The 20,015-nt window shown below is 38.8% G+C and overlaps 2 protein-coding genes across 2 annotated transcripts; both read right to left on the reverse strand.

The window, feature by feature from the left end:
- Window positions 1–3,067: 3,067 nt before the first annotated feature.
- On the reverse strand, window positions 3,068–4,045 carry LOC149827946 (polygalacturonase inhibitor 1-like). Its single transcript, XM_090018608.1, has one exon. The coding sequence runs from the start codon at window positions 4,043–4,045 to the stop codon at window positions 3,068–3,070; it is 978 nt and encodes a 325-aa protein (XP_089874734.1).
- Window positions 4,046–15,191: 11,146 nt separating this feature from the next.
- LOC149827947 (polygalacturonase inhibitor-like) lies at window positions 15,192–16,169 on the reverse strand. The gene has a single exon (XM_090018609.1). It carries the CDS (start codon window positions 16,167–16,169, stop codon window positions 15,192–15,194), a length of 978 nt encoding a protein of 325 aa, XP_089874735.1.
- Window positions 16,170–20,015: the final 3,846 nt, after the last annotated feature.

Raw genomic sequence — 20,015 nt, forward strand, 5'->3', positions numbered from 1 at the left:
AGAGGGGATGATGCAAACCAAAATATCGAAAAACCCTGCTCTGAATCCATTGCACCAATCAATCGAAGCGAATTCTAATGTGAAAGACCCATACCCAGCTCTAAGGGTCAAAATCTTGCAAATAGATCCAAGTATGACTAATTTGGATCTGAGAACCAAGTTTTATCTTATGTAAGTCATGTCATCTCAGCAAAGTGAGACCCATGCCAAGTATCTCCACATCAACATTGCAAGCCACCTCAGCATTACAGTCACCTCATCTAGGTGAGACCCATGCTAAAGGTGCCCTCGGCATTTATGTGATATTTATTGCAAGTGGGACCCATATGGGGGGACGTCCCTCCTTTCATTGGCCAAGGAAACCAAGAGGGCCCTACCTCTTTTGGCATGCCAATCATGGTAAATGGCTTAGGGACTCACACACCCTTGTTGAAGGCCATCTCATGGAACTGTGCAATATTTGGGTTCCCTCCTTAATGCACTTTGGAAGCCCAAACGGATCTTGTGAATTGGGATCTCCATTGATAAGCTAAGGGAAGTTTCATATAAGAATATGTTTATTTATTTTTGGCTTGTTCTAAATTAATTTTTCTTGCATTTTGTGTAGCGATTTTGAGATTCATTTTAGCCTATATATAATGGATAATTCTGCAGTCTATGGCATAATAAATGAATTGAAGTTGCTCTTACAGTCTCTATCAAGTTCGGCTTTCTCTCTCTAAAAGACATCTCTCTCTTCTCTCTTAGCCTCTAAGCCCCTTCTCTATGTTGTGCTCAGGGGCTCTAACCATTAGAGTCTAGACTTCTAGTAGGTTGTCCAACTATGAGAACTTAGGATGTTGCCCAACCTCAATCAAGCCATTGGTGACTCAGACTCAACCTTGGTGAATCCAACCTCCAGTTGACCATCCAACCGTGATAGACCTTTCCCAATCAACCTACTTGACCCTAGTAAGTCGACCAAATCCTTTAGCTCAGCCTCATGCTCTCCTTGAACTCACCTTAGACAAGTCAACCTAGTTTATGTTAACAACAAAAATTGGTTTGTCGTGAGTCAGTCATAACTTTTGAACCCTTGAGAGTTTATGTTTGAAATTTGAATCCTAAACTTTTCCAACGTGTCCCTAGCCTACCCTCAAAAATCAGAATTTTGCTCCATTCTGATTGGGAGAACTGATTTTTCAATAGAGTAAAAATTGCTTCATCTTTTGTCGCCTCTAGGCCTTTAATAGGCATGGACTTCATTTGCCTTGTGTCGGCAACCACAATTGCTTTGTATTCTCTCTTCAACACTCTCAGCTTTACGTGGCATGGGCGCCATGCAAGCTAGTGGTGACAGGAAGGGCCACAAGCTGGCCTGGCACCAATTGATTGCACCGGGAATAGGGCAGCAGCATATGGATCGAGACCATATTAATCACCCACTGCCGTCCAGTCCTGGACTACAAAAACCAATCACCCTAGAAATCGTGAACACCAGAGCGCCCTTTGAAGATGACATGACGTTAGTGTAAGTCATGTCCAAGCTCAAAATTAAAGTGTGGGGCATCCCAAAATCGGATAATGTCAGAGGTGAAGTGGTTGGGTGGATAACTGGTTCGAGAGGAAAGATACAGCACGACACATTGATGTGAACCGTTCAAAGTGCCCAAAGCTTCATTTCCTCACAAAAGAAAGACATTCAGATAATGTCATGTCTATCCAATATTATACTGAGAGGACTTTCGTAAGTCTTTCTGGTTCACAAATAAGATTAGTATTTGTAGTTCTACTTGCTCAGTGAATTTGGTTTGAGGAATTGGATGTACTAAATTTAGTTTCTGATATGCCACTTAGACACTGAAAGTGTGTATTATGAACGAAAGATCATTACAACTAGAATTCTAAGCAAGAGGCTATCGGATTTGCCAAATATGTCGGTGAAGGAAGAGGTTGTCCTTCACATAGAAACATCCATCATTTGCAGTATGTAGAGTATTAGATTAATTGGGAGGATGATAATCTAAACAGGCCATTAAGACAGTCAAATCATTATAATTAAGTAATGAACTCATCCAATTTAGCATTTGGCTTAAAACCATGATCACTAATATCAACATTTTTTTTCCATTTAAGTCAGTTTTTCAGGAATTTTTGAAAAAATAAAAAATAACTGTAAATATATCATGATAAACTGAAAATGCACCAAATTAAACTTCTTACACTACAATGCCCAAGCAATTCATTAAAATTTTAATTTTTCTATATTAATCAAATATAGAAGAAGAGATAGAGGGAGAGACAAGGAGAAGAAAAGAAAAGAAAAGAAAAGAAAAAAACAGAAACACATGGAGAAGGAAAAAAAAGGAAGAAGAAAAAGAAGAAGAGACAGAGGAGTTGGGTCCACCTCAACGAAGGGGTTTTTCTTTGCCTATCAAATTGCTATTTTTTTAGAGAAAATATCTCCTAACTGAAAGAGACTTGGGCTGTAATAAAAAATGGGAGAGAGACAGAGAGTGATTGATATTCTTAAGAGTCAATACTAAAAGTGACTTGTAAGTCCAAGGAGACGGCTGAAACCGCGTGACAGTAAAATCCGTGTGCTCCGAAGCCAGCCATCTTCGTCAGCACTTCTTAAAAAGAATAAGCCAACATGCACTCCCTCCCATTAAAGCAGTCAAATTATGTGAATGATTATTGTGAATCAAGCAACAAATCAAGCACTAAAAATTCACAATTCAAAAAGAGTCGAGTCGAAACAGCACAAAGTAAAGAGATAATTTCTTACAAGAAAAACAAAAAAAGCAAAAAACATGCAGAAATATCACATAGGATAGACAAAGCTTTCGCTACAACGTTCAAGTGACCGGACAATGCAAACCGCATAACATGGTTACGACTGATGTTCTCCACTGAGGACATCTTTTCTTGATTGTGGGCCGTAAGAAGACCGATCCTTCCACCTTTTAGCCCTTCTCTAATGATGGTAACCAAACTTATTTGCTTATGTTGATACAGCAGATAACTTTTATTCATTATTATTCTACTAAGCACCCAGAGGAGATCAAACGATTGATCACCGCCAGGCTCAACATTGGGCGGAGAGTGGAAGCCCGCATAGGCAGCGGTTGTGCATGAATGCCGAGGCATCCAACCTTTGCAGGCTCTCACCTTGTGGGATCTTCCCACAGAGCCTGTTGTAGCTCACGTTGAAGCTGTACAAGCGGGTGACCTCAAGAATCTGGACGGGTATGCTGCCTCTTATCATGTTGTGTGAGAGATCCATGGCCCCCAAATTCTGAGTAGGGAAGACGATGTTTGTCATGTCGAAATCGAAGAAATTCCGCGACAGATCAATGATCCAGATCGACTTGGATCGGTTGTTGAAGAGATGAGATGGGTCACCGATCAGGAAGTTGTGCTGGAGCTCAATGCTATCAAAATCGACATCTCCGAGAGACTTAGGCACCACGCCAGTGAGCTCGTTGTGGCCGAGCCGGAGGGTTGGAGTGCTCGACCTGAACCGGCCGAACGACTCGGGTATCGACCCAGTGAGTCGGTTCCTGTCCAAGAATAACCATCTTATACCGGGGAACTCGGCCAGGAAGGGTGGTATGGAACCGGTGAGTTGGTTGAACGAGAGGTTGATGGACTGTAGGTTGGTTAGTTGGTGCAGCCAACCCGGTATGGGACCGGACACATTGGTCCAGCTGATGGTAAGGGAATTGAGATTGATGAGATTGGAGATGGATGCCGGGATTTCTCCATGTAGATTTGGCATCTTGTAAATCCTGAGAGACTGTATGTTGGTCATTTTGCCGATGGCATCTGGGATGTTGCCTGAGAAATCACTGTATGCTAAATTTACTGAGTACACCCTGCTGGTGTTTTGATTGCATTCAAAGACATGCCACATGCGACAGCAATCCACATCGAGAGTCCGGTTAATTGCAGCATAGATCTCACGAATGATCTGCTCATCTTCCGTATGACATCTCCATCGGAAGGCTGATGAGAATGAGAGGACGAGGAAGAAGAAGAAGGAGAAGAAGAGGAAGCGAGACATGGATTCTGTAACTCCCTACGCTCTTTCGATCAATTTTGGCTTGGGAAAGGTTGAAGGAATAATGGAAGTGCCTTTTGTTCTTTTATAATACTGCATGATCTTTGACTTTTCTTTGCTGGTTTTCTCTTTGGTCTAATTCCACAGGCACTTGCATTTTTTCTCTTTCTCTTCTTTCTTTATGTTTTTCTTTTTTATTGTGGCTTTGGGTATGCCCAATCTCTTTTTTCCTTCATCTGTGACCATTTCTATCCTGTCAGAGTGTCCCACCAGAGAGAGAGAGAGAGGGAGCGTCGTTTTGTATCGGCTGCCTGTGTCCCATATCTCATCAGAGAGAGAGAGAGAGACTCGTTTTTCATGGAGGGCCTACACTTTGTAGCTGTGGGCCCACATAATGCTGTCATAGCTGTAGGCTTGATGCACTGCTGTCATCTGATTGGCTGCGTGGGATAGTCATGGCACTTACCCGCACCTTTGATCATATCCTCACCCACTCTCCACAGGCAGCCAGACCGATGGCGACTCTCACATGCTTGGATCGTTTCATTTCCATCCATAGTGGCCAAACTTGTCCAAGGAAATTCATCGGGATGTCCTTCCTCGATAAACGGTTATTAATTTGGAAAAAATTTGGTCAACCTCAACATGCAAACTTCTATTTAATTCGTAATTAATCGGCAAAATTGTGAATCGCGATTAATTAGTAAAATTTTAAAATTTATATTAGTATTTAGAAATAATTAAAATTTTAAAAATATAAATAATTGAAAACCTACTCCATTGTATTATTTAATTGATGGTATTTTAATATTAATTACATAATATGTTCTTACTATTAGATAATATATATCAATTAAAAGAAAAACCCAACCTATTGAATATGTGATAACAAAAATGTTGAAATTATTGCAATTTAGAGTAAATGTATGGTCAACTTGGTTATTGGAAATGGTTAATTTTTAATTAATAATTAAATTTATAAGATTAATATGCCATATAAAAATTTGAATATACATAAACCACTTTCATTTTCGCACATTTAATTTTAGTTTTGATTTTACATTTATACTAATATTACATTTTTTTGTTAATAAATTATAAACAATTTTAATCTTGTTATGTGTCATAGTGATAGCCACCATTGACTCAATGAACCAAGTATGTCGACCCATTAACGCTTTCACACATTGCTCTCTCACTCTCTCAAATACAAAGGTACCAAGGGGGCTCAGCTTGTTTGCTTGGGAGCAGCTAGGTTCAAAACCCAATGGTATAGTTGTATAACTGCTAGGGTCTGCCTAACCCCACATTAAAAATAAAAGCATAATACGAAGGCAATGTATCGCCTTTTTATCGTGAAGTTTACGATCTCAAGATTCTCACGAAAAATCAGTGTGATCACCTAGCCCATGAGACTGATCATGGTTAATCGACGATTTGGACAAGTCGCCGATTGCGCCTACACTGATTCCAACGTCAGCTACAACAACAAAGAAACAAGATCATGCCGAAGGTGGGCCTTAGATTTTTTTTTGAAAGAAACACACAAACTGGATTAGTTACCGTGAATTGGCACAACAGGCCAATCCTCTCCACAATTTTATTCGTACCCCTAAAAGAAAATGCATAGGACTTTTTGGATTAAGCTATACAAATGCGTGGACTCACACCCACCCACAAAGTGAGGAAGGGGACGGTTGAACCAAAGAGAAGTCCAAAATTTACAATAGGTGATAAGCAAACAACTCTACCCCAAATGTCCCATCAATCAGATCTTATATTTGTGTTTTATAATTTATTCAGTAAGGTATATGCTTGACACCAAGATTTTATAACATCTAAACATGTTTTCTCAAATATAAAAAGTCAATGGCTCATAATATGCATTTAAAATTTTATAATACAATATTGTGGACTGTTAATTCTTAGTACTTCAAAAATCACACCTAAATATTAAAAAATCGTAATCTGAAGTAAGCTTCTTATTAAATCAATAATAAAAATCCAATATATAGAACCATATTGATGAGAAACCTACTATTTAGAGAAACAATTTTATCCCATCATCATTGGTTATAAATTTTGGACTTTTTTGGGTTAACGGTTGCCCATAAACACACACACACACACACATATATATATATATATATATATATATATATATATATATATATATATATATATATATATATATATATATATAACTAATTTTATTTATCATTGGATGGAATCAATCTTATTAAAATAACTAAAATACCTATAAAATAAGGTGTTTGACTTTTCAATTCCCTAAAAGTTTAAAAAGACCCATAATGCCTAAAAACGTTATCTTGCATTTTAAAAAATACTATTCTTTTGAGGGTATTTTAGTTATTTTAACGGGGTTAAATTCATCCATGTTAAATATAAATAGTTTAATGTTATATATGTTGTGAACATGTGGATTCGGTAGGGTTTTGACAAAGCTTTGGTTTTTTAACTTAATCTGGATTAATTGAAGAACATATGAGATTTTTGCTTTGTAAGTTAAGCATATTTCATTTTCGATGAGAAGGTATCAACCTCGCTAGGAACGTTAACTCCTCGTGATCTTAGCTTTAGCGTACAACACCACGTACCTTGTATGAAATCGTATGAAAAGGTCAAGGTTGATGGTGCAAATACAATGCTAAGACTCAAAAAATATCTAAAACAAACAATATGGTATCACACACTTAGATTAAATAAAATAGCAAATAAATGCAAAATAGTACAAAACTCACGCTTAGGTAACCCTTCTTATGATGATGATGAACGTGATGACAGATAGAGCTTCGCCTCGGTGGAGGCTCTAAAAGTCTGGGTGAGACGAAGATCAAGATCTAGGGATACGGTTCAGGCTCTAGGTATGAGTTATTAAGTCGAAGTCAATCTTGTAGAATCGAGGCATGAAGGCCTAAAGATCATAGGTGTTGGATTGGAAGGGCTGGACCCTTATTTATAGTTGTAGGCTGGGTCCTAAACCTAGGTTTAAGGCTTCAAATGCCAAAAGATTTATATTCATATGTCATGCAGAAGCTTGGATCTGATTGGCCAGAAGAATGACATGGCAAGCTCTTATTGGAAAATGATATAGCTTAGGGGCTAAGAAATCAGATTTGGTAAGTCCTAGAGGCTAAGTTGTGGGATTTATGAAGGTTTTGAGGTGAGTTTATGAGTTTTTGATAAGTTTTCAGTTCCAAAATGCCTTCTAAATGCGATCTGAGCCCAAAATGATAATTTTAAAGTCCAAACAACACTTAGGACAACAAGACAAGCTTGAGATCCAATCATTGGGACGATAACAGGTTATTATCCAAACAAAATGGGTTTGAATCTGGATGCAAATCAAGGTCTAAATATTGGAATAACAGCAAAGGTTGTCGTCATTACAAAATAGATCTGGTCCTGACAATTCATATCTAGGTCAAATCCATTATGACAAGACATCTTGTTTTGACCATAACTTTTGATCTAACCATCCGTTTAAGGTGGTTGTTGGTGTGTTGGAAGCTTATGACGTATACTTTAACTTTTTTTTTAAGGAAAATACTTGAAAACATCATTTTATTGGTAAAAATTTTACTTAAAGCAGATCCAACAGTTTTAGACAAGCGACATCTATGTTTTAAGACAACAGACATTTGGACAAAATTCATGCAAATATGACTGGCCAAAATTAGTGTGTCTATAGATGTTCCTCTTTGTTATTGAGCGTGTGAAGCTCAGTATAAAGAAGTAGACACACCGATTTTAGAAGATGAAAGATAATTTTAAAAAGCTTAAAGCTAGCATCTTATCCCACAAAAATGTCTTTCATGTTATTCACCATTCAAAGTGGGAGGTCTTGTTGTATGAGGTCGGATTTACAAAACATATCAAGTGCCTACGGGCAAAAGGTTGCACGTAAAAGGAAAGACTTTTGAAAGATATATTGAAAATGTGACTTGTGTGACAAACTTTATTCTAAAGACATTTGACTCAATTGATCAAACCATTTTAAAATGCATTGACTTTTTTCTTTAAAGAAAAGACACTAGTTCACTTTAGAAAATGTGTTTTGGCTAGACTGCACCCGTCTCTAAGATTCAGACTGCTTTATAAGTCTGTGAGACAACCTATAGCCCTAGTATCTAACTATTTACAGAGATTACGTAGGCTTTCCTAATAGGACAATTGAGCACCTAAGAATTATGTCAGATGCAAGAAATTTGGTTAGTAACATGCAAGAACTTTGAAAGACATCAACATAAATTCATTAATTGCAAGGGTGTTTAACACTTTCATCTTAACCATTCCATAATGTGTACTCGATGACTGTGGGATAGGAAAGCTCCTTTGGATTTCCTTTCTTCTTCATCAAGCAGTCGAATTCGGATTGGCTATGAGCAAAGAAGACAAACACAAATGCAAGTGTCGGGACGCTTGATATAGTAGTAGGGAAATAATGCAGACCAAAAGCTTGAGGATCCTGCTCTGAACCCACCACACCAGTCAATCAAAGTGAATCCTAGTGTAGAAGAACCCGACCTAGCTCCAAGCATTTAAATGTTGCAAATTGTTTCGCGTATAGATGATCCAGATCTAAGACCTAAGGTTCATCTGATGCAGTCCACCTCAACCAAGTGAGACCCATGCCAAATGTCATCATATCAAATTTGCAAGCCATCTTGGCCAGGTGGGACTCATGCCAAGGACACCCTTCCCATTTATGTGGTCTTTATTGCAAATAGGACCCGCATGCAGAGGTGTCCCTCCTTTCATTAGCCAAGGACACCAAGAAGGCCCACCTCTTTCAGTGCCCAGTCATGGTAAATGGCCTAGGCCCTCGTACAATCCTCTTGAATAACTCCCCATGGAACTGTGCAACCCTTTGAGTTCCCTCCTTAATGGACTTTGAAAGCTCAAATGAATCTTGTGAATTGGGCTCTCTATAAATGAGCCAAGGGAGGTCCCTTCTAAAAATAGGTCTATCTATTTTAGGCTTCTTCTAAATTAATTTTTCTTGTATTATGTGTAGCTATTATGAGGCTCATTTTAGCTTTTATATATAGGGGTTCATTATTTAGTGTATGACATGCTAAATGAATTCAAGTTTCTCTCACTCTTTCTCTCAAATTTGTTCCTCTATCTCTCTAAAAATCGTTTCCCTCTCTATCTTCTCTCTTGGCCCCTAGTCCCTCTCTCTATCTTTTGCTCTAGGACTCTAAGCCATTAGAATCCAGACCTCTAATAGGTCATCCAACCAAGAGGACTTAGGTTGCTTCCCAAGTCTTAGTTCATGTGGCATACCTGAAGCAATAGGTGGCTCCTAGTTCATGTAGCATACCTCAAGCAATCTATAGCTCATACTCAACCTCAATGTATCCAACCTCCAATCGACCATCGAGCCTTGCAACCTATGGTAGGACTTCCCTATCCAGCTTACTTGACCCTAGTAAGTCGACCAAACCCTTTAGCTCAACCCTAGCCTCTCCTTGAGCTCACCTTAGCCAAGTGAATCCATATTGCCTATTCTATGTTTGTTCTTAACAACAAAAATTTGTCTGTCTTGCATCGATCATTACTCCCGAACCCCTAAGAGTTTATATGAAATTTGAACCATAACTTTTCCAATGTGTTCCCAACCTACCCTCCAAAAGTCAAAATTTTTCTTTATTCCAGGAGGAACTAATTTTTCTAGTATAACCAGCCAAAGTCAAAGTCCAGTTCTGACCTTGTCTAGAACTTAAACTCTATCTTCTCTTCCTAAGTTCATATCTCTCAAACCAGTGGAGTTAGACCCTAAAATTTTGACAAGACCTTCTTCTATGTTTCTAGAGCCTTGTCCTACCATTTCAGATTTTTTTTTGCAGTAGTTTGAGTGAAACAAATTTTCTCTCAACCTCTATCAGAACAACCTGAAAGCGACTCTCTTTTCTAACTAAGTTAACTTAACCTAGGTTTGAACCCAGACCTAACTTGTAGGCCCAAACATACAACAATTGGTATCAAAACAAATGATCTTTTATTCCTCTACATTTTGAGAAACAACTCCAATGATGGATCCTAAAATCGCCAATCGGTTTGCCAAGAGTACCAACGACAAAGTCAGTGGTGTTTGAGTGGCTAATTTTGAAGCCAACCTTCGACGAGCCCTCAACTTGGTGTAATAACTCAAAGTGGGTATACGATCCATCCAACACGAGTTACAATATTCTATAAGAGGTGGTGACATTTACAATGAGGAGAGTGAATATGTGAGAATGGATCAAATTCTCATAGATGAGAATTAAGAGGCAACCTTTATTGATTTTGCTGAGGGACCACCTGCAGTCGACACGTGCCACCTTCATTTGTAGCTCACAAAGGAGATCACAACCACCCTTCCTATGGACTTCATAACTTTATTAAAAGAAGCAAAAAATTTGAGTCCCGAAGTTGCAACTCGAGCGCACCTCGGCAAAATGAACGATAAAATTTTAGTGTTCCCTAGTTCCAAAGGGGAGTTGGTTGATTTGTTTCCCTTAAAGGATGTCAAATTAAAGGTCCAGTTAGAACCTTATTTTCTCTGCTCAAATGAACCAGCATTAGATGAAATTCACCTTATTGAGGAGTTTTTTGTGACTTGCAATGAAGATAGACAAATTAGGCAATATGAGTCTTGTAATTTGAAATTTGTAAAAATTGATGATGTATGTGTCAACTCCCCATTTGACCCGGGAGGAGAGCTTGCTAACATGTGTCCCCTATATAGTGAAGATTTCATAATGTTGTACATGGTTGATCTTCATTGGTGTACCTTTTGAAAATGCAGCCACAACATGAGAGAAGCTCACCAAAAGCGCAAGCCATTGTGGTTGTGCACAACACCAAGGTCACCATGTTGTGTCAAGCGGTAGGATAGAAATCATGTTGTTGTTTGTGTTAGTGATGATGATGTGGCAGTATGGTTTTCTAGCCCAATTGAATGAGGGTCATCACTTTAAGAAACAACTGACAACAGAGTATGGCCATGCTCTATTGATCACTCATGTTCTTGATTGCTTGCTTCAAGGGATAGATGGTGGAAGCCTCTTGCATGCTTGCCTCACGGGATGGATGGTGGAAGCCTTTTCAATCACAAATCATCTTCACTTTTAGGCTTACTGCTTGAATGTTCCTATCCCTATGGAGTAAGCGCCTATTAAAAGAGTTGTTGGAAAACCCAAACGTGGGGTGAAGATCTAAGGGCTTTGTAATTATCCAGTGAGAGTTCTAGTTTTTGAAGGTGGAAGGAGCCTTCCAAATATTTTTGTTGAGGTCTCTACTGGTTGCATATGGCATCAAAATAATAGCACACCTTACTAACTAGAACCAAGCTTATCCCCAACCCTTGCAAGTACATCAATAGCATACCTAAACTCTAGTGAATCTTACTTGCATTCTATAAAACCCAAAACCCTTCAACTTCAAAAAATCCTCTAGCCCAAATCGTGATGAATCTAGTTCTGAAATTTGGACTCAAGGTTCTTCAGAGGGTCTCTAGCCCACCCACCAAATTTTGTTGTTTGTTGAGATTTCAGTACAAAGAACTCAATTTTTTAGTTTAGCTTGTCAGTACCCAAATCCAGTCTATCCTGCACCTTCCTGAATTTTCACTTAACTTTAAAAAACCATATCACTATATTTTAGTGACCTTTGACCTTGATTTTTTTTACCTAACCATTCCTAAGGTGTCTAAAATAAGCCTAAATTTTTTTTAATTTTTCTGCTGCATCTTTTGAGTGAACCAATTTTTTTCCCAAGTCTGTTTGAACCAACCTGAGTTACTTAACTTAAGTCCATTGAGCCTAAGTCCCTTACCCTAGTCAGACTTTGTCTAGACAATTGAGAAGGATAGGTGTAGGGGTGTGACCTTAATATATAGACAAATAACAAGAGATGAAGTGGAGTTACATGAAAGCACGATTGCTATTGCAAAAGACTTGAGTCCACATCTCAATGAAAGCACCAACAAGGAGGAGACCATCTTGGGAGTGCGACTCATAGTGTTTGGATTAAACTCATTCACTAATTTTTATTTGAGTGAAAATCACAAATGGATCCACCATGGACGAAGTGAGCTCCCCTCTCTAGAGGCTCACAAGTGCAGATGACTCGTGTGTTACGCACTAGTGCCACACAATGTTAAAGGTTGGAAGATAGTCTGCCAAACAATACGAAGAATCACATCAACATTAGAGATTGACGACAACCTTTGAAGAGAAACTTGCCTAGTTGGCTAGGCAAATCTCAAGAGGAGGGGATGTTGCAAACAAAAATCTCGAAAAACTCTGCTTTGAACCCATTGCACCAATCAATCAAAGAGAATTCTATTGTGAAAGACCTATACCCAACTCTAAGGGTTCAAATCTTATACATAGATCCAACTATAATCGATCTGGATCTTAGACCCAAGTTTTATCTGATGTAGGTCATGTTATCTCAGCAAAGTGAGACCCATGCCAAGTATCGCCACATCAACATTGCAAGCCACCTCAGCATTACAGTCACCTCATCAAGGTGGGACCCATGCCAAAGGCGCCCTCCCCATTTATGTGGTCTTTATTGCAAGTGGGACCCATTTGGGGGGACATCCCTCCTTTCATTGGCCAAGGACACCAAGAGAGCCCAACTCTTTTTGGCACCCCAACCACGGTAAATGGCCCAGGGACTCTCACACACCCTTGTTGAAGGCCTCCCCATGGAACTGTGCAACTTTTTGGGTTCTCTCCTTAATGCAATTTGGAAAACCAAACAGATCTTGTGAATTGGGTTCTCCATTGATAAGCCAAGAAAAGTTCCATCTAAGAATAGGTTTATCTATTTTAGGCATGTTCTAAATTAATTTTTCTTGCATTTTGTGTAGCCATTTTGAGGTTCATTTTAGCCTATATATATAATGGCTAATTCTACAGTGTATGGCATAATAAATGAATTGAAGTTGCTCTTTCACTCTCTTTCAAGTTTGACCCTCTCTCTAAAAAACATCTCTCTTAATCTCTCTCTTCTCTCTTGGTCCCTAGGCTCTCTCTGTCTTGTGCTCTAGGGCTATAACCATTAGAGTCTGGACTTCTAGTAGGTTGTCCAACCATGAGCACTTAGGATGTTGCCCAACTTCAAGCAATTGGTGACTCAGACTCAACCTTGGTGAATCCAACTTTCAGTTGACCATCCAACCATACAACCTGTGGTAGACCTTCCCCAGTCCGCCTACTTGACCCTAGTAAGTCGACCCAATCCTTTAGCTTAGCCTCAGTCTCTCCTTGAACTCAATTTAGACAAGTGAACCTAGTTTTGACCTAGTTTCCTGGTAACAACAAAAATTGGTTTGTCTTGCATCAGTTATAACTTTTAAACTTTTGAGAGTTTATGTTTGAAATTTGAATCCTAACTTTTTCATGTCTCTAGCCCACACTCAAAAATCAGAATTTTGCTCCATTCTAATAAGGAGAACTGTTTTTTTAAGTAATAGTGTAAAAATTGCTTCATCTTTTGTCACCTTTGGGCCTTTAATATGCATGTGCTTCATTTGCCATGTGTCTGCCACCACAATTGCTTTGTATCCCCTCTTCAACACTCGGCATGGGCCCCATGCAAGCTAATGTGGACAGGAAGGGCCACAAGCTGGCCTGGCCCCAATTGATTGCACCGGGAATAGAGCAGCATCATATGGAACGACAACATATTAGTCCCGTCCTGGACTAAAAAAAACAATCACCCTAGAAATCATGGGCCTTTGGATCGACTTAGGGCCGATCCAAGTTGATCGCAACAAGGTCGCTAGTGAACAACATGACTCGTTTTGAAGATGACATGACGTTAGTGAAAGTCATGTCCAAGCTCAAAATTAAAGTGTGGGGGCATCCCAAAATAGAAAATTGGATAATGTCAGAGGTGAAGTGGTTGGGTGGATAACTAGTTCAAGAGGAAGGGCACATTGATGTGAACCGTTCAAAATGCCAAAAGGTCAGTTTATTTAGCAACTAAAATGGTATTATGGTCAGATTATAATAGATTATTGACAAGTTTTATGATGTACCTGAACGACAGGAGCAGGATTGTCCACTACCTGGGAGGTAGATGGGTTGAAGCATGGGTGTATTCAACATATTTCTGAAAATGGCAATAAGTAAAGAACCCATCCAACTTAGCATTTGGCTTAAAACCATGATCACTAATATCAACATTTTTTGCCATTTAAGTCGGTTTTGCAGGAATTTTTGAAAAATTAAAAAATAACTGTAAATATATCATGATAAACTGAAAATGCACCAAATTAAACTTCTTACATTATAATGCTTTGCTACATTGTTCAAATATAGAAGAAGAAGAGATAGAGGGAGAGACAAGGTGAAGGAGGGGAAGAAAAGAAAAGAAAAAAACAGAAACAAGAGATGGAGAAGGAAAAAAAAAAAAAAAGAAGGAAAAGAAGAAGAGACAGAGGAGTCGGGTCCACCTCAACGAAGGGGTTTATCTTTGCCTATCAAATTGCTATTTTTTTAGAAAAAATATCTCTTAGAGCTGTAATAAAAAATGGGAGAGAGTAATTGATATTCTTAAGAGTCAACACTAAAAGTGACTTGTAAGTCCAAGGAGACGGCTGAAACCGCGTGACAGTAAAATCCGTGTGCTCCGAAGCCAGCCATCTTCGTCAGCACTTCTTAAAAAGAATAAGCCAACATGCACTCCCTCCCACTAAAGCAGTCAAATTATGTGAATGATTATTGTGAATCAAGCAACAAATCAATCCCCAAAAATTCACAATTGAAAAAGAGTCGAGTCGTAGTTTCATGTCAAAACAGCACAAAGTAAAGAGATAATTTCTTACAAGAAAAACAAAAAAAGCAAAAAACATGCAGATATATCACATAGGACAGATAAAGCTTTCGCTACAACGTTCAAGTGACCGGACAATGCAAACCGCATAACATGGTTACGACTGATGTTCTCCACTGGGGACATCTTTTCTTGATTGTGGGCCGTAAGAAGACCGATCCTTCCACCTTTTAGCCCTTCTCTAATGATGGTAACCAAACTTGTTTGCTTATGTTGATACCGCATATAACTTTTATTCATTATTATTCTACTAAGAACCCAGAGGAGATCAAACGATTGATCACCGCCAGGCTCAACATTGGACGGAGAGTGGAGGCCCGCATAGGCAGCGGTTGTGCATGAATGCCGAGGCATCCAACCCTTGCAGCCTCTCACCTTGTGGGATCTTCCCACAGAGCCTGTTGTAGCTCACGTTGAATCTGTTCAAGCTGGTGACCTCAAGAATCTGGACGGGTATGCTGCCTCTTATCATGTTGTGTGAGAGATCCATGCCCCACAATTTCTGAGTAGGGAAGACGATGTTTGTCATGTCGAAATCGAAGAAATTCCGCGACAGATCAATGATCCAGATCGACTTGGATCGGTTGTTGAAGAGATGAGATGGGTCACCGATCAGGAAGTTGTGCTGGAGCTCAATGCGATCAAAATCGACATCTCCGAGAGACTTAGGCACCACGCCAGTGAGCTCGTTGTGGCCGAGCAGGAGGGTTAGAGTGCTCGACCTGAACCGGCCGAACGACTCTGGTATCGACCCAGTGAGTCGGTTCCTGTCCAAGCGTAACCATGTTATACCGGGGAACTCGGCCAGGAAGGGTGGTATGGAACCGGTGAGTTGGTTGAACGAGAGGTCGATGGACTGTAGGTTGGTTAGTTGGTGCAGCCAACCCGGTATGGGGCCGGACACATTGGTCCAGCTGATGGTAAGGGAATTGAGATTGATGAGATTGGAGATGGATGCCGGGATTTCTCCATGTAGATTTGGCATCTTGTAAATCCTGAGAGACTGTATGTTGGTCATTTTGCCGATGGCATCTGGGATGTTGCCTGAGAAATCACTGTATGCTAAATTTACTGAGTACACCTCGCTGGTGTTTGGATTGCAGTCAAAGATATGCCACATGCGACAGCAATCCACATCGAGAGTCCGGTTAATTGCAGCATAGATCTCACGAATGATCTGCTCATCTTCCGTATGGCATCTCCATCGGAAGGCTGATGAGAATGAGAGGACGAGGAGGAAGAAGAAGGAGAAGAAGAGGAAGCGAGACATGGATTCTGTAACTCCCTACGCTCTTTCGATCAATTTTGGGTTGGGAAAGGTTGAAGGAATGATGCAAGTGCCTTTTGTTCTTTTATAATACTGCATGATCTTTGACTTTTCTCTGCTGGTTTGCTCTTTGGTCTAATTCCACAGACACTTGCATTTTTTCTCTTTCTTTTCTTTCTTTTATGTTTTTACTTTTTATTGTGGCTTTGGGTATGCCCAATCTCTTTTTTCCTTCGTCTTCAGTTCTGCCTGTGGTCCGCCAAATAAGACCTGACCAAAAGCGGTGGAATCTTGTGTGTCTCAACAACCTGAATTTCACTCAAGTCAAATCTTCTTCCATTACTGTTATATATATTTGACGAGTGGATCTTACCCGCATGGTAAGATTTGAAGACCCCAAACCCTACCTTCTTTCTCTTTTTTTTTTTTGGCTCTTTTTTCTAGTAGACAACCTTGGTTACCAGCTCACGGGTGAAAATAGATGGAGAGTTTTTTTTGTCTGATGCCAGTGTCCTGTCAGAGTGTCCCACTAGAGAGAGCGTCGTTTTGTGTATGCTGGCAGCATTTCATGGAGGGCCTGCACTTTGTAACTGTTGGCTCCGTATAATGCTGTCACAGCTGTAGGTTTTTTCGACTGCTGTGTTAAGTAAAAATTGAATATATATAAACCACTTTCATTTTTTCACGTTTAATTTTAGTTTTCATTTTACATTTATACTAATATTACTTTTTTTATTAATAAATTATAAACAATTTAATTTTGTAATGTGTCACGAGGTAAATAGTAATAGCCACCATTGACTCGATGAACGTCTCTCGACCCATTAATGCTTTCACACAATGCTCTCTCTCTCTCTCTCACTCAAATACAAGGACTCTCGATGAACGTCTCTCTACCCATTTGTGTTGAGGCGTTGCATTTGCCTTATCAGGAAAACCGCTAGAAAAAAACAATCAAAGAAAACAAAGAATAAGAATAATCAAACAAAACACAGAAAGAACACAGAGCTCTTTTCAAATTTGAAAGAGAATAAAAAACTATGACTGCACAAAAAAAATCTTATTGCTCTTTTTTGATTGTTATAAGAGAGAGAAAGAAAATAGAGAATTTATACAAGGCAAAGACGACAACCCTAACCCTAACCAAATCAGGTCTGATTCATAAAAAATGAGGTTTCACACATAAGCCCAAGAAAAAATTTAAGACCCACGTCAAGGGAGAGCCTCCAGACCAGACCCCCTTTCTAAAAGGGCAAAAATTATGAATTAGGTTTCACAACTCATCAACCTTTCACTTGAAGACTGATACAAAAAAAAAAATCTTCATCTATCTTGTATTCTCAAACTCTTCTCTGCATCTTTGGGACGACAACTCTCTCTCATGCTCAATGAAGGAGTCCAACTGAGACAATGCACAACCACAGTTTATTAGTGGTTACATCCTTTGTCAACATGTCTTCTGGATTCTCGGCACCAAGGATCTTCTCTAATGATAATGTCTCATCATTTATCTTCTCTCGAATGTAATGATACTTCAATTAAATGTGCTTTGTCCTTAAATAAAATACTGGATTCTTTGTAAGGCACAAAACACTCTGACTGTCACTGAAGAGAACACTTATGTCATGTTCCTTGCCAATCTCCTTTAGAAAATTCTTCAACCACACAATCTCCTTTCCGACCTCAGAAGTAACAATATATTCAGCTTCTGTGGTTGAGAGGGCAACACATTTTGGAAGTCTTGACATCCAACTGATCACGGTGTTACCAAGTGTAAACACATATCCAGAAGTGTTCTTCTGTCTGTCAACGTATCCACCAAGGTCTGCATCTATAAAACCTTGCAAGCTCCTACTGAAACAAAGTGACATGCCTGATGTCCTCTTCAGATACCTCAATATCCACTTCCCATTGCATGAGCAATGTCCAATCTGGTGCACACTATAGCATACATGAGACTGCCAACGGCTGAGGCATATGGGACCTTAGTCATTTTCTCTCGCTCCTCGTCTATCTTTGGTGACTGCTCCTTTGAGAGTTCGAAGTGACTTCCCAACGGTGTGCTTTTAGGCTTTGCATCTTGAACTCCAAACATTTTTAAAATATTTTCAATGTATTTTTCTTGTGATAGGTTTAAAGATCCCTTCTCTCTATCCCAAGTGATCTGCATACCAAGAATCTGGTTTGCTGAGCCTAAGTCCTTCATCTCAAACTCTTTTGACCATTTCCACTTAAGTATGTTGATTTCCTTCATGCTCGAACCTGCAACAAGCATGCCATCTACATAAAAAAACAAAATAATGTAAGACTCACCAAAGCTCTTATAATAACAACAATGGTTCATCCACAGTTACACACGAAATTGTCAAACTTTTTATACCATTGTCTTGGAGCTTGCTTTAAGCCATATATGCTCTTTTGCAGTTTACACACCAAGTCTTCTTTACCTTTGCTTTTGAAACCTTCAGGCTGCAACATATAAATCTCCTCCCCTAAATCTCCATGAAGAAAAGAAGTTTTCACATCCAACTGCTTTAGGTAGAAGTTTTCTACAACCACAATACTGAGAATCATTCTAATGATGGTCAATTTTACCACGAAGGAGAATGTCTCAGTATAGTCAATACTCGCCTTTTGCAAGAAACCCTTGACTACCGGACCCCCTTCTGAAAGGGCAAAAACTATAAATCAAGCTCCACAACTCATCACGTCTAACCTCAGCTTGCCTTTAAAAAAAAAATAGTACAAAGGCAATATATCGCCAAGTTTACGATCTGATGATTCTCACAGAAAATCAGTGTGATCACCTAGCCCATGAGACTGATCTCGGTTAATCAACGATTTGGCCAAGGAGTCGTCGATTGTGGGTACACTCATTCCAACGTCAGCTACAACATCAAAGAATCAAGATCATTCTGAAGGTCGGCCTCGGATTTTTTTTGAAAGAAACACACGAATTGGATTAGTTACCGTGAATTGGGACAACAGACCAATCGTATTCACAATTTTATGAGCTCTAGGGGGTCCATCTTATTCATACCCTTAAAAGAAAATGCATAGGGCTATTTGGATTAAGTTATATGAATGTCTGCGCTCACACACACACACCCACAAAATTAAGAAGGGGATTGTTCAACCAAAGAGAAGTCCAAAATTTACAATCGGTGATAGTCATATCTAAACATGTTTATTAAAATACAAAAAGTCAATGGCTCATAATATGCATTTAAATTTTTACAATACAATATTGTGGATTGTTAATTCTTAATACTTCAAAAATCACACCTAAATATTAAAATATCATAATCTAAAGTAAGCATCTAATTAAATCAATAATAAAAATCCATTATGTAGAATCCCATTGATGAGAAACTTACAAAAACAATATTATCCAATCATCATGGTTATAAATTTTGGACTTTCTTGGGTTCAAGGGTTGCCTTTCAAAACATATATAAATTTATATATAGTTAATCTAACATTAAACTAATTATATTTATCATTAGATCAATTCAATCTTATTAAAATAAGTAAAGTACCCATAAAAATATGGTGTTTGACTTTTCAATTCCCGTCAAATGACCTATAATGCCTAAAAAAGTTATCACGCATTTAAAAATATACCATTCTTTTTAGGATATTTTAGTTATTTTAACAGGGTAAATCCATCTATGTTAAACACACATAGTTTAATGGTATATATGTTGTGAACATGTGGATTTGATAGGGTTTTGACAAAGATTTGGTTTTTGAACTAAATGTAGATTAATTGAAAAATATATAGGATCTCTACTCCATAAGTCGAGCATATTTCTTTTTTCGATGAGAAGGTATCAACCTCGCCAAGAA

The sequence above is a fragment of the Nuphar pumila genome, chromosome 10 (genome assembly GCF_984573655.1).
Source record: "Nuphar pumila chromosome 10, dmNupPumi1.hap1.1, whole genome shotgun sequence".
In the NCBI taxonomy this organism is placed as follows: domain Eukaryota; kingdom Viridiplantae; phylum Streptophyta; class Magnoliopsida; order Nymphaeales; family Nymphaeaceae; genus Nuphar; species Nuphar pumila.

Bases quoted from the DNA above. Each gene is read 5' to 3' on its own strand.
- LOC149827947 (XM_090018609.1), bottom strand. From the start codon at position 16,169: ATGTCTCGCTTCCTCTTCTTCTCCTTCTTCTTCCTCCTCGTCCTCTCA.
- LOC149827946 (XM_090018608.1), bottom strand. From the start codon at position 4,045: ATGTCTCGCTTCCTCTTCTTCTCCTTCTTCTTCTTCCTCGTCCTCTCA.